The sequence below is a fragment of the Peromyscus leucopus genome, chromosome 9, assembly GCF_004664715.2.
Source record: "Peromyscus leucopus breed LL Stock chromosome 9, UCI_PerLeu_2.1, whole genome shotgun sequence".
NCBI lineage: Eukaryota > Metazoa > Chordata > Mammalia > Rodentia > Cricetidae > Peromyscus > Peromyscus leucopus.
In genome coordinates, this window is record NC_051070.1 from 70,746,747 (window position 1) to 70,762,160 (window position 15,414).

The 15,414-nt window shown below is 41.2% G+C and overlaps 1 gene segment (V, D, J or C); it reads right to left on the bottom strand.

Moving 5' to 3' along the window:
• Positions 1-13,370: 13,370 nt before the first annotated feature.
• On the bottom strand, positions 13,371-14,004 carry LOC114688191. The segment is given in 2 exon segments: positions 13,371-13,804; positions 13,953-14,004. Coding segments are annotated over 2 exon segments (486 nt in total).
• Positions 14,005-15,414: the final 1,410 nt, after the last annotated feature.

Below are 15,414 nucleotides of genomic sequence, written 5' to 3' on the forward strand. Positions count from 1 at the left end.
GATGAGAATTATAAAGCAGTCTTCCAAATTCCCCTCAACTAAAATATTATAAAGCAATCTTCCAAAATCCCCTCAACAAATAAGTGGCAGGTTCAGAACTTCAACCCAAATCTTTGTTTCTAGAATATCACTATGCCATTTAAGGAGGGAAGCTTCAAGAACTTTGGCATGTCCAGTAAGCACTAACAGGAACACACATGGAAATCACACAGCACAGTAGCTCCAGTACCTCAGACACTTGCTGGGTCTGCTTACCGTGTCCTCCACTGAAGACCAGCAGGCACTCACTGAGGTTGCAGTGTCTGCCCACAAGACAAAGCCCATGGGGAGTTTTCTGAGATCTTCTTGGCAGTGCATCCTAAGGACAGCTTTCCCAGGTTCTCCCAGGTGTCTGTGCTCCATCACATGTCTTGGCGCCCATTGGAAAACCTTGTATTACCTTGGAAGGGTGGAAGCAGAGTGGAACATGAAGAGCTCACTGTGCCATGTTTCTAGGTGGCTTCTTCTCCATCACTGATTTGTTCTTACCTCCCAGGACATATCTGGAGTATAAAAAGGGGCAGCATATGAACACAATTACACTTAGCAAAGAAAAACACCATATCTTGGGCAACAAGGCTGAGGCCCATATCTTAAGCAATTTTCTGCTCTCCAGCTCAGAACACTCAGGAATCACATTTGGCACTCCTACATGAATCACAGTCACATCGACAGCAGTGGATCAAACACCACAACCTTCTTTCTGAATCCTCCCGCCATGATTATCACAAAGTTGTAACTTCAGATCAGAAAAGACAGCTGCTGCCACCACTACGTGTTCTCACAATTTAACTCACACGCACCAGAGGGCAGCCGGGAGCTCAGCTCAAATATCAAAATTCTTCAGATCTCTGGTGGCAGAGGTTCAGTAAAAACGACTTCCTTTTGAGTTTCAAAAAGACAAATATGCATGTTTTTCTCATATACAGGCTCTAGATATTAATGATTATACATACATAGATTTGTGGAGGAATACCACTGGTCATAGAAATAGAAAAGGAAATGAGATAGAAGAAAATAGAGCCTAGCAGAGGGCTGAAAAAGGAAAAGAAACAAAATTATACAGTAACAGAATAAACATGGCATGAAACCAGAAGGGGCATCAAAGGGGGAGCCAAGGAGCCAGTAGGAGGGGACAAGGAAAGCAGATGTAGCAGTGATGCTGGTGGTCATCTAGAGTTTTACAGAGTATGTTCCCAGGAACAGTCAAAGGACTGGATGTCAGGAAAAGACAGAAGATGAGCCTCAGAGGAGGAGGAAGTAAAGCTTCATCCTGTAGAGATGGGAGGGGGGCATATTCTAAGGTTGGGAGTTCACTAAACTGATTCTGAGCTGAGTCTTTTGTAGCTCTCTGGGTCCTCCTCTTTCCTCTGTTGGTCCTGTTCAGATAGCAACACTCTTAACTTCCAACCCCTTCTGTTCAAATGTCATATAGGATCTAGAAACTTCCATCTCAGGGAGCTGCTTATGCTTTCCCATCCACAAATAGGACTCTAACTCTTCAAGAAGTTCATTATATTCAGTACTACTTTTTAAGACTGATAAAATGATTTAAGTTATAAATAAAATTTTTGAAAATAAATACTTCCCTTTTCCACATTTGGAGTAGGCTAGAGCCTGATTTTCAAGGAGGAAAAAGGAAAGTCTTCACAGGCAGTTGCATTTGAGTCAAGACTTACAGGAAGTGCAGAACATCACCATGCTGGGATTTTATGGGACAATGCTATGGGCAGGCAAGACAAAGGCTTAGAGTAGAGAATTTGAATTTTACATTGTGGGATGGCTCATCCCTAACGGGCTTGAGGGCCAGATGACCCAAACAAGTAAAAAAGATACTTTCTGAGAGCCAGCCTGATTATTTTGTTTACTTTGATAACTTTCTTATTTAGTCACTGAGTTTGAGTCTCTTACATTGTTCTTAGGCTTAATTGACTCCCCATAGATGGTCATTTATATTCTTTCAAAGGAGAAAACTTAGTATTTACCTTGTATTTTAGCTGTCCCATTCTCTTTGGCGTCTGCTACTGAGGAGTTATGAGTTTAGGTGGATGTCATAGTGGATAGTTTTCTCATATATTTTGTGTTTATTCATTGTGCTTTGTGCATCTGATGGATGTTTCTTCTAACTTTCTCCTCTGTTTTATCCTGTTTGTCTCATGTGACTTCTCTGGTGATTTGTCTTTACTTGGATCTATGTTACCTACCCTTTTTAGAAGGGAATGTGCCTGAACTACCAGACATAATGACTCAGCAGAAGTCCCAGGGCTGATTTACAGTAGAAAACACTAGGGCACTTTTCCAAATCCTCAATAGAGTTCAAAGACAGTGTTTGGGTGACAATGTGCTTCTTTTGAGTTAACATTATATCATAAAATGAATAAGGAAAGGAAAAGGAGGAAAGAAGGACTAAAATTAAAATGAGAGAGGAAGCATGTGAGTCACAGTTTTGGACAATAGAGAAATTGTTGTAAGACTTGAATCATAAAAGCTTTGAAAGCAAGATTAAATTATAAGACAGCAACCTAAAAATTTATAAACATAAATATGAATAAATACAATCTTCTGGAAATGACATGAGTATTGCACTTATGAACTCACAAAAGCAGTGTCTACCAGCACAAGATTGGATCTTTAAACATTGTCATTGTCAAGAGGATCAACGCAATCTGAAGAGCTACATCTGTTGTCTGTTGGTGCTTGCTTGGGGAGGGGAAGTCATATTCCTCAGTGGCATATACCGATAAGCAGTTGTCTTTATTCAAGTAACTCCACTGCCCACATCCATGCTCATGGAAGAAACCCTACTAAGGTACAGTGGGCCACAAGAAAAAGATATAAATATAAGTTAAAAATGAGACTTTTTGGAAGGAAGTTTGAGGGGAGAGGGAGAATAGTCAGAGAGGATAATTAGGAAATACAATCAAAGCAAATAATATGTGTGTGTAAAAGTGCGCAATAATAATAAATTTAAAACATTAAAATACCCAGCATCATGAAATAAAAGGCATCGAGGATACAGTCATTGATTCATCGTCTTCAGGATGAGGTAATTTCTCCTTCTGCTTGGGTTGATTTTATATCTCTACATAAGGGAAAGGCTGCTAGTGTCATGAATCCAAACAAGATACCAGTTGGTCCTTCTGTAAGACAATTTCTGTGACTAAGATCACTTTTCTATTATGTCAGGCCCTGTTCTATTTTGGTTTGGATTTTCTATGATAAAACACACACCAAAACGAGTCTGGATTAGAAAAAGAATATTTCAGATCATACTTCTACCTCACTGTCCATCATTGAGGGAACCAAGTTAGAACTCAGGGCAGGAATCCAGAGCCAGGAACTGAAGCAGAAACCATAGAAAATGCCCTAGGACAGCTGAATTTTCTCTCTGTGGTTCTCAGGGAGACCATGCAGACAGACACTTCAATGCTGGCTGCAGGTGGTGGCAACTGGCAGGAGCAGCTTGTTACAGCTCGGTTGCTTAACTGGTTCTTTGTGGAGAAAATAAGATCTCAGATACTTTCCCTTTGCTTTATCTCTTTCTCTTAAATGACCTATTGTGGTTTTACCTTGCCTCTATTTCCTCTTATCTCAAAAATCCAACATCTAATCCCACATTTTACCCAGAAGCTCTATGGTAGTTTTGTAGTCTCAATGTAAACTATCTGGAAACAGGAACTAGAACATTGACTCAGTAGTTAAGAGCACTTGTGTCTCTTGCAGAGGCCCTCCTCTGGCCTCCATGAGCACCAAACATGCACACAGTACACACACATACATGCAGGAAAAACAATTACACAAACAATATAAAATAAATAAACAAATCTTTGAAAATATATCTGGAAACACATTTTCCAGAATTTCTTTCCCCATGTGGTTGTGTTTGGAGGTTGGACATGGAAAAAGCAACTGCAGAGGAGTTGAGAAACAGATGGGATATATTTATATACATTTATATTTTTGATATACCTCAGTTGATTCAGGCCCAGGCACATATGATTTCAATGAGGTTCCAACTCAATTTACCATCCACTCTCTACTGCTCACTTCTAGAGCTTTTCTTTATGTTGGGTTAAATCTGTGTGTAGCATGTTGGCAATGGATGGATCTTTTGAAGTCCCTCAAAATGAAAGGGATTGACTTATGAGCCGGGGTTTTCAAAAGTATGAGTACAATCAGGTGCTGCCCTCATGCTTCTATCCTTCCCTATTCTGGTCTAGCTGACCTTCCGTATCTCAGGCTCAGGACCAGATGCAAAGACAGTGATTTGCAGGGACTCCCCAGAAGCAACTGTTTCCTGGGGTGAACTCCTGCTAATGTGTCTCTGACAACTTCACTCATGATGGCTCTGCTTCTCTCAGCTTCACAAGGAAATTATGTTCTTTGCTCTTTCAGATGCCTAATCTGAGCTCTGTGCTGCTACCAACTGAAAGAAAATCTAATATTTTAGATTATTGTGGTGTAAGATTCCCAAGTACAGAGAATACTATACATGCTATCTGTGGTCTATTTTTAGCTAAATACTTTCAAGACAAAGACACTCACTACAACTGTTTCTAAATTTCATAATATGAGGTTTTACTCAGAAACACACTTCTGATGCAGACCACAGATGAAGGAGCCATGGTTGGGAACTTCTTGTCTGGGATGTGCAGGTGTGCTTCTCATCTGGGCTCCCAGAGAGAGGCTATGCTTAAGGAGCTCCAGTTTTTGTTCAGCTTGTGCTATCATTTCAAACACTGTGAGTGGGTTCCCAGAGTGCACAGAAATACTTCACTGAATCTTCTAGCTGTGAGGCTGAAATAACAAGTCTGATGGACTTGGTTGATTTCTGGAAGACAACAGAGTAGCGACTGCTCTTCTCAGTACGAGTAGAAGAAGAAATTTGGCGAATAAGAAAAATCATCTCTCCACTAAGAAGCTGCTTGTACCAAAAAAGATGGTATAAGTTTTGACTTGTCTCATATGAACAGTGCAGGGTGACCTCTTCCCCGTCCTGTGTGCTTGCAGTTGGCTGGACCTGAGTCACTTTCTGGCCCAAATTGGATCCTGCAGAAAATTCGAAAGAAAGAAAAAAGCTTATTTTGTTTTAGTGTGAATAAAACACTGTTGGTATTCTGTACCTTAAGGCCCAAGATAAACCTAACTGAAGACATATTCTGCTTGCTTCTCTCTAATCCCTGTTCCCCATCACATCCATGTGAACTGCTATATGCCTAGAGCAATGCTTCCTGCATGTACTTAGCTATATGTGAGACATCCATACCAGAGAAGGCCAAGGCCACCAGCACACAGAGCAGGCTGCGGGGAGGCGTGTGGCACATGTCCCTCTCTGAGTGTTGTCTCCTCGCCCTTAGATCAGTGTTGAGTGTCTCAGTGCCTGACACTGCACGTGTACTGACTGTGTTTCCTATATGACCTCAAGCAGGAAATGGGGCTTTGTATGATCACAGGCCACAAGTTCCTTATGCAGAGAGAAACAGTGTAGTTCACTGTGGACTTTTACTTGCTTCTGGTCATTCTTGGTAGTTAAATGAGGCAGCACTTAAAAGGGAGAATGGAAAAACCCATCCCTGCTGAGCATAAAGCTGCTTTGAACTCATGGTTGTTATTTAGAGGGATAATTTTGGTGCCACAAAGTCAGATTCATCATGAGCCATGTGCAGTCTTTAATGCACTTACAGACCATTGTATTATGTTTACTTCTCTACATCTATTTTCTAATAAAGCTTACTTTAAAAAAAAAAATCCTCACAGGTCTGTGAATTTCCCTGTGAAACACTGGCATCTGAAATAATCTTTCTCCTTTACTACTAGGGTTCATAAGCTCAGCAATTAACAGAGCTACTTTTAAATCACATGGTAAAGGACAGTGCATCAGAATGCTAGAAGATACCTGTTTATGGTCTATGAAACTGTAACATGAATAAATTCATAGTCCTTACAGACTAAAGAGAGACTCAGTGTGTCCCTTGACTGCTGTAAATCATGAGGACCCATGTGTTGATATCCAGCAGCCACTTAAGAATCCAGTTGATGTGGTGCACCTGCAGTCAGAGCTCTGGGAAGTAGAGACAGAGGAATCCTGGGGTCTCACTAGTCAGACAGTGTAGTGCAATTGGTGAGCTTCAGTGACAGTGAGAACCTCTACCACATAAATAAATAAATAAATAAATAAATAAATAAATACATACATACATACATACATACATACATACATACATACAAGTACATGAATAAATAAATGTGGAGAGCAATAGAGGAATGTCAACCATTGGATTACACAGAGAGAGACAGACAGACAGACAGACAGAGAGTGGGGGGGTCATACTAATCTGAAAACTCACTTTCACAAAACCTGATTAGTTTGTAAAAGTCTAATAACAAGTTTTATTCAGACAATGTCCTGTTCTCTCCAAAACAAGAACTCTGCTTATTACAAGTCCTAGAAGCTTCTATACTATTGCCCTGAAGTATTCAGTCTCACTTGTTAAATTCTGGGTATTTTTTTTTCATGTACAAAATGATCTCATGATAATCTTGCCATGTTTCTCTGTGACACAGCCTATTATGTGTACATGATATGTATATAACCTGAAAGAACTTAGGAGTATGTTAATGCCACATAAATTGGTGTTTAGATTTTGGGTACTGCTTTATTATCATTTAGTCTGTAGCTCTTTTTTATTAAGAAAATATTTTATTTATTTTACATACCAATCAAAGATCTTCCTCTTCCCTCCTCCTGCCCCTCCAACTTCCCCCTCCCAACCCATTCCCCATTCCCTCTTACAAGAATGTAAGGCCTTTCATGGGGAGGTACATTTAGTAGAGGCAGGTCCAAGGCCCTCGCACTGTCTCAAAGCTATGTGGGGTTTTCCATCATAGGTAGTGGGCTCCAAAAAGCCTAGTCTGTAGTTCTTAATTATTCACTTGCTCTCATTATCCCAATGGATGAAATGAACCAATGGGCAATCAGAAGAGAAAGTACAAACAAGGTCTCTGAAAGAGCTCCAGGTCTCACTATGAATTTAAATAACCGATCAACATGTATATTGGGGACAAGCTTCTGGTATCTGAGATGTACACCTCTGCCCACCTCACTGCTGAGTGCTGAGAGGCAGCACATGCCCTGGACTGCAGTCTCTGTGGATGAGCAGGAGACCATGGGAGCCACAGCAGCCTGGAGAGCTCAGGATGGCAGGCTGTGCCCTTCTCTAGTTCTCCACAGAGCAGGTAGATGCAATCCATGCGGCATGGCCACAGCCTCTGTGGTGAGGCTTTGGAGCACATTGGGTTTGAGTGCTGCGCTGGCCAGTTGGTCTCATGCTAAATGCTGCCTTGTCTTTCCTTGATTTTAATTGACAAACAATACTTCCTAGTGAAGATAAATCTTAAAGTTGGTGGAGAAGTGGCTTGTCAGTTAAAGGCACTTGCTGCTAAGCATAAAGATGAAAGTTCAGAACCTGTTTTAATAAACTGAGCTCCCAGCAAAATTTGCAACTCCAGCCTTGATTGATTAGACACTGTCTTCTGGCCTTCGTATGCACACAGGTGTGTGTACCCATGTGTACACACAAGTTTGTGTAGAGTCACATGGACAAGCACACACATATGTAAATAAAAGTCAAATCTTTAAAAAATAAAGCCTAATATTTTAGGAATCAACAAAAGAGATCATTCATTCAGGAAAATGAGGATTAAGTATACTGGTAGGATTGGATCTTTTGTCACTGGTTTACTGCTGTGAAGTTACACCATGACCACAGCAACTCGTATAAGGAAACCTTTAATTGGTGTGGCTCACTTACAATTATTAAGGTTAAGTCCATTATCATCATTGTGGGGAGCAGTGCAGTATGTGGGCTGTAGTGATATTTGCTCAGCCCATAACCTTGGGCTATGAGGCCCAAAGAAGGCGATGCTTCCTGCCATTGTATATGACCTCTTAAAAGGAAAAGGAGAGGAGTCATGAGGTCCCTTCTCCCTGCTTCCTGCTTCCTGGTATGATAGAACTGCAAGGTAGATTCACTCCAGGTCAGAAAAGAGCATGACTTCAGCTGTCTACTCGGTTCTCTATTTGTGAGTGTATTTCCTCAGTTTATATCCTAATAAACTCCATAATACTCCTTTAGCAGACTCCAGTGGATATCTCACAATAGTAGGCAGACATGGTGCTGGCTGCATCTCGATCAGAAGGAAACCTGAAAATGGTCCATGACACTGGGAGTATCTTGAACCACAGAGACCTAAACCCACCCACACAGTGAAACACTTCCTCCAACAAAGCCACATCACCTAATAGTGCCACTCCCTTTGGGGGACATTTTCTTTCAAACCACTATAATGGTCGAAATTGTGTGGTGAACAATGTCTTGGGGAACAAGAGAAGCTCCAGGAAACAAGACAGAGGACCTTTTACCTTAAGTGTACTGTGTTACCTGAATTGGTCTTGGACATGATTTTGTACCTCCTGTGCCTGCTGTGGGATGTCTTTCTGTACCCTGTGAATATGTGTTGCTATGATTTGTTAATAAAGATGCTGCTCTTCCCTATGTCGAGTCAGGTTATAGCCAGGCAGAAAATCCAGGAAAGAGACAGGAAGAGGAAGGGCTGAGTCAGAAGCTGCCAGTGAGACACAGAGGAAGCAAGATGACAAAGCAGAACTGAGAAAAGGTACCAAGGCATGTGGCTAAACATAGATAAGAATCATGGGTTAATTTAAGTATAGAGCTAGTCAGTAATAAGCCTGAGCTAATGGCCAAGCAGTTATAAATAATACTATGCCCCTGAGTGATTATTTTATAAGTGACTGTGGGTCTGCAAGAGGCCCAGAGGGAATGGAGAAATGTTCTGACTACATATGCCAAACACTTACATCAATTTATAAGATATGTTTATTGCTGTTGAATGTCAGAACATACCTATAGAAACCAATCTGGTCAGTGTACCCTCAATCTGGATACGGACTTCTGCTTTGCTATTATGCTTTCCCAGATATGATCTATAGTTTGTGAAAGGTCGTTAAAGTTGGCCTGTCCTGAAAAAGTTCAGGGACAGGGCTTCTTTGTTAATATTTATTATGTGCTTACTGGCACTTATTTTTTTCATGTTTTCCTAATCTTTTTTTGTTTGTTTTTCACTCAAACATCCTTCTTTGAATCATTGCTGTCGTTGTTACATTCATCTATAAAAGTACACTGTAATAAGTGGCTGTTGGAACCATGCCCTGAAGTACCACCTCTAGTGAGGTAACATACAGCTGTTACACCTGCCTATGACCTTGACATGCATGCCCCAGGAGTGGCTGTGGAGGGACCATTAAGACCTGGGATGGACGAATGTTCTCTCTCTCTCTTTGCTACCTTGTGGATTTGGATGCTGAGACCTTGGACCAGGCAAATCAGCGTGGGACATAGCTCAACTTTCATGGACCCTATGATAAGTCTCCCTTGGTTGTGAGTTAACCCCCAAATAAATTCCTTTGCTCATTAAATAGACTCTGTGGATTAATCCCATTATTCTGGGGGTTAACTTGCAACTTGTAACATACAACAGCATAGAATATACATTACTGTTCAAAAAGGGAGGAAAGGGAGCACAGTAAGAAAATGCTGGACCAAAGCAAGACTGAAAACCAGCTGGGCAAAGTCCAAAATCTGCATTTCTATATCTGATGTCAAAATACTCTTCAGATCTCCAACTCATTTCAGCTTTGTTGACAGCAGCACACTTTTCTTTCTCTTGGACTGGCTCCATTACCTGTTAGCAGCTTTCCTTGGCAGGTATCCCAAGACTCTGGCATCTCTAACACCCTGGCCAACCCAAGCAATACAGACTTCACCTTTATAGCTTCATGCAACTGCCTTTCTGAACATCTTCAGGTATACCCCTGACGTGTGCCTGGCCTCAGTGCCTTTCCTTAGTTGCAAAGGGAGATTACACAAACCCTTTCTTATATTCTTGATTCTAAAGCCTGAACCCATGTGGCCAAAGTTGCCAAGTTCTGCTGTTTACTGGGACTGGAACATGGCCCCCTTGTTGAATTACATACATCTTCACCAGCTTTGTATTTTCAATTGTCTCCTTCGCCGCCTAAGTTGGATGTCCTGGCACTTACTCTGTAGAGCAGGCTGGCCTCAAACTCAGATATCTACCTTGACTACACATGAAAGACACCCAAGTGGTAATGATTATGTTATTATAAGTTACCTGTCTTCACTGTTTCTCAGATCTCTTTAAGTATTTTCCAGCCTTTCATTCCCTAGGAAGCTCTGGGTTCTATCCTGAGGTACCAAGATTTTCAAAGTTCTCCATTCTCCATCCTCAAGGATGCCTCTTTTCTTTAGTTGACTTCTGAGGTAGGTGTTTGCATTCAGTGAAACCTATTCCAATCTGACACATATACTGTTCCCAATTTCTAGCTCAAGTTTAGACTTGAAATGGCTATAACATTTGGAAAGACTTGGGGAGTTCACCCACTGGTATTGTGAGATTTATCTCCTATTACTAAGAGCCAACTGACTTTATTTTCCTTCTTAACTTTCCTTTTTGCATACTGAAAACTACTCACTGTGGATGAGAAGGGTGCTTACAGGCTTTACAAGTTAAATATTTTCCACATTGTTTTTGTTGGTTTTGCTTTTCTAAGACAGAGTTTTACTATGTTGCTCAGGCTAGACTGCCAATCCTAGGCTCAAACATTCCTCCTATCTCCACTTCTTAGGTGATTAGGGGTAACATGACCATCAACTACATGGTTTAAAAACATTTAAATTTATAAACTAACTAATTTTTTTCTAGTGACAATTTTGTTAGTATGTATGTAGAAATAAGTGGGTAAACCCCGCAAAGTGTTAGGCAATGAGAAACACTCTTTTCCATTCTGTGCACTGTGAAGGCCATAAAGACTGCAGCTGCTTCTGTTAGCTAAAGAAAAATTTACATTACAATTTTTATTTTTTTCATCTATGGAATACATACATGAAATAATTTCTTTAGTGAAATTTATATATTTTCATTATATGAGTAAATTGAATTATTTTTCCCCATGGATGTCATTTGTCTATTGTAAAATTTGTCTAATGTAAAAACTTGCATCCTTGTGAGTGCCTCCTGGCTTAATACTTGAAATTTTTTTAATGTAGATGGGGGTAGAAGATTCCAAAAAAAAAAAAAAAAAAGAGAAAGTAGGAGTTGGTGGTCATGTAAATGACCACTTTCCTTGTCATCAGAGGATATTAAAGTAAAAGACAATTCTATGTGATTTCTAGCACAGAAGCCACAGTGAAAGTGACTGGTATTGGGCTATAATAACCATTAACAATACCCTTGACAAGAGTGTAGGGTACTGTGAGAAGGTCTGTATGCCAAATACCCTGATTGGTCAATAAATAAAACACTGATTGGCCAGTGGCCAGGCAGGAAGTATAGGCGGGACTAACAGAGAGGAGAAAATTGAGAGAACAGGAAGGTGGGAGGAGACACTGCCAGCCACCACCATGACAAGCAGCATTTGAAGATGCCAGTAAGCCACTAGCCATGAGGCAAGGTATAGATTTATAGAAATGGATTAATTTAAGATGTAAGAACTGGATAGCTTGAAGCCTGAGCCATTAGGCCAAACAGTTTAAACAACAAAAGTCTCTATGTGTTTACTTGGTTGGGTCAAAGTGGCTGTGGGACTGGAGGGTGAGAGAGATTTGTCCTGACTGTGGACCAGGCAGGACTGGAAAAAACTCCAGCTACAAATGGTGCCCAACGTGTTGGCAAGAGTTTCCACCTAAAACCTGAGAAAAAAGATTCTAAAATGGAGCTAAAAACAACTCCTAATTGTTTCTCTCAAGTTAGTGGCAGCCTGTGTGTTTGAGCTACTATGGCGGGTTCCTGGCATGTGTGCTCCACCTGCAGTATGGCGGGAATGAGGCCTCTGCAAGTGGCACATTAAGCTGCGTGGTAGATTTAGTCTTTGCTAGTACAAAACAAAAACAGGTTTCTGGGCTACATGTTGCTTTGATAGAAGCATAGACCCACTATTTCAGAGAGTTGATGGTGCCCAGAGCTGGCTGAAAACGTACCACAGCCATGTTGGGAAGCTGAAGTGGGTGGAGCCAGCAGCCACAGCACCTTTTCAGCCTTAGAATGCTGCAGTTTAAAGCAATAGGCTCAAGGTAATATAAAAAAAATAAGCCACGTAAAGATGGCTACCACACAGTGAATCTGGATTATGTTCTCTTTGATATTCGTAAATGAAGAAAAACATTTGATTGCAAAAGCTGTTGAGTTATGCCAAAATGTATATTTTGAAGGTACCTTGACTTCAAAATTTGGATGTAAGGATATGTTACTTTGGAAAGGAGGCTCTGCTTTTGTTTCCACAGAAAGCCAGAGGCTATGGATTTGTTCCAGATTAAGATACATCAGGTTTGACCAGCCAAGACCCGCTGAAAGGTCTCTGATGACACCATGGCCCAGATGATCCAACGTCCAGTTTGGATTCAAGGCAACTGGCTCAGACGATACAGTCTCATGGACTACTCCATGATCCTAAAATTTTCTTTGCGTCCCCATAAGATACAGTGCCCCCCTCCAGCAGAAAGTAGTAAGAGAAGCTACGCCCAAATTCCCAAATATACCAAGCTGGCTTTGGAGATGTTTAAAAGTTAAAACCTTCCTTTTTAAAAGAAGAAAAAAGAAAAGGGAAAGTGCTGTGGATGGTCTGTATGCCAAATGCTCTGATTGATCAATAAATAAAACACTGATTGGCCAGTGGACAGGCAGGAAGTGTAGGTGGGACTAAAAGAGAGGAGAATTAAAAAACAGGAAGGCAGAGGGAGACACTGCCAGCTGCCTCCAATACAAGCAGCATGTGAAAATGCCGGTAAGCCATGAGCCACTTGGCAAGGTATAGGTTTTTAGAAATGGATTAATTTAAGATGTAAGAACTAGATAGCTAGAAGCCTGAGCCATTAGGCCAAACAGTTTAAACAACAAAAGTCTCTATGTGTTTACTTGGTTGGGTCAAAGTGGCTGTGGGACTGGTGGGTGAGACAGATTTGTCCTGACTGTGGACCAGGCAGGACTGGAGAAAGCTCCAGCTACAGTAGGGAGATGGGGATGTTATAATTTCCACGTGGTCTGAACCATCCACACAGACAACTATTTTAAAATTACTCAGAAAAACAATTCCACTAAGACAGTTAAGGAAATACATGTATAACTCCAGTGGTGCCTGACGGGCAAAGGGAGACTGGAGAAAAGCAAGCCGTGACTTCACCTAGCTCGGTCACTGGCCTGAATGAGTCTGATCCTTACATTCACTGTGTCACCGATCACCTGCTCCTGCAAATAAAAACCCTCTGCACCTCTGCCAGGCTCTGCCCCACAACAGGGTTTTGCTGGATCCTCAGCTGCAGGGTTGGGTGTGGGCTGCAGGTGCCTGGAGAGCACTGTGCACTTGCTGCACAGAAGTAGGTGGCTGAGTCTCCAGGCTGAGAATCTGCGATGTGCAAGGAGAACTGTTTATCACTTTTCCTGAAGAAGACTGTGAATCTTCCATCTTCCTTTTTATTCAACCCAGAACGTATGGCTATCAGATGTGTAGGGCCTTCACCAGGGAACTGCAGGTACCATGGGAAGTAGTCAAATGCACTGTTCTCATAAGTGCAGTTCAGAACTGAAGTCGCTCCTTCCCAGACTGTTAGAGATTGGGGACTTTGTCTCACCTTCTGCTGGTCATGTCTGTCCTGCTGCTGGCCACTCACCCCTGTGTAGAGAAATAACAAATGCCATTAGGTTCCTGGGTATGGACTTGGTATTGATGCTTTTAACATTTATGATTTTTGTCTGGTGCCCCAGTTCCCTCATGCATCCACATAAATTCCATATTCTCAAGTTTCTCCTTCATGACTCACAGGCTAGGTGAAGGGCCAGGACTAAAAATGATGCTTTCAGGATCTTGTCCATTCCTCCTAGACTGAAGCTTGAGGAGAACTTGGAAGGCCTTTTATCTCCCCTAGAACACAGACTCTAACTTCACAGGCTCTAAGTTCTTTCAACAGGCTCCACCTCTCACAAACACTTTGTCTAAAGCTATTTCTGACTTAGGAAGTATTCCCAAATTTTTTTCAAAGTTACTATTGCTGAAAATACAGTCACTTAGAATCAGAAATCCTGTCATTGTAATACTATCATTATACACTGTTGGCAGAAATGTGTATTAATATAGTCACCAAGAATAGCAGTGTGAATTTTCTGAAATACACAAAGAATGAAAGAAAGAAAGAAAGAAAGAAAGAAAGAAAGAAAGAAAGAAAGAAAGGGAGGAAGGGAACGAGGGAGGGAGGGAGAAAGGGAGGGAAGAAGGAAGGAAGATAAAAAAAGAAGAAAAGAAAAGAAAAGAAAAATAATAAAATTCTATCTAAATAGATAGCATCCTAGAGGTGTTTTGTTCCTTCTTTATCATGTTGGTGTCTTTTCTTTTTCCTTTACTCCTTTCATCCAGACATCTATCCAGCACACACTATCTGCATCATATATGGGGAACACATTCCATGGTGTCCTAAAGTCTCAAATCCCAAGTATTGCCGAGCCACACACACACATTGTGTTTTCTGCTATACATACATATGCATCCCGAAAAGCTTTAACTCTCTCACTGAAATGAAATACATGTGCCTTTTCTTATACATATCTAAATGGCAGCACCACACAGCACTGATACCTGCACAGTCTTTCTGATGACACAGATGGCTGCTCAGTGAAAACAGACCAGTGGCATGGACAGCAGGGAGATGCAGAGCAAAGATGATCACAATTAGTGGTGAGGAGTTTCTGATAGTACCAGGAAGAAGGGGTGATTTAAAACAAATGGACTTGTTATTTCTGAAGTTTTCACTAGCTATTAAAATATCAAATGATTGAAAACAGGGACATGAAACTGAAAAAGGTAAACAGGATGAGGAAGAAGTTCTGTGTATTTGCTGAGTGTCTAACTGCCTACTGTACAAGAGTGCTCAGGTGTCTTTCATAACACACAGTGTTCTATCTTCATTCTTGTCTCAGCACTCAAGAACAGAAAACTGAAGCCTACCGAAGACACCTGTGTGTCTAGACAGGATGATGAAGGAAGGGTGTGGAAACTTCTTCCTGATCCAGGCAGAGAAGATCCTGATGGAGAAGACTGAGCTGGCTTCAAACCATGAGTAGATTTCCCAGTCGAAAGAATGTATAACATAATTCTAGGTACAGGTCATATCAGGGTGGCTGGAGATCAGACCAAGTGTGGATGACAACCTTAAAAATGTACATTAGAGAAGGTGATGTGGCCCCAGCCATAAAGGATAGCATATATCTTCATAGTGTTCACTTGCAAAT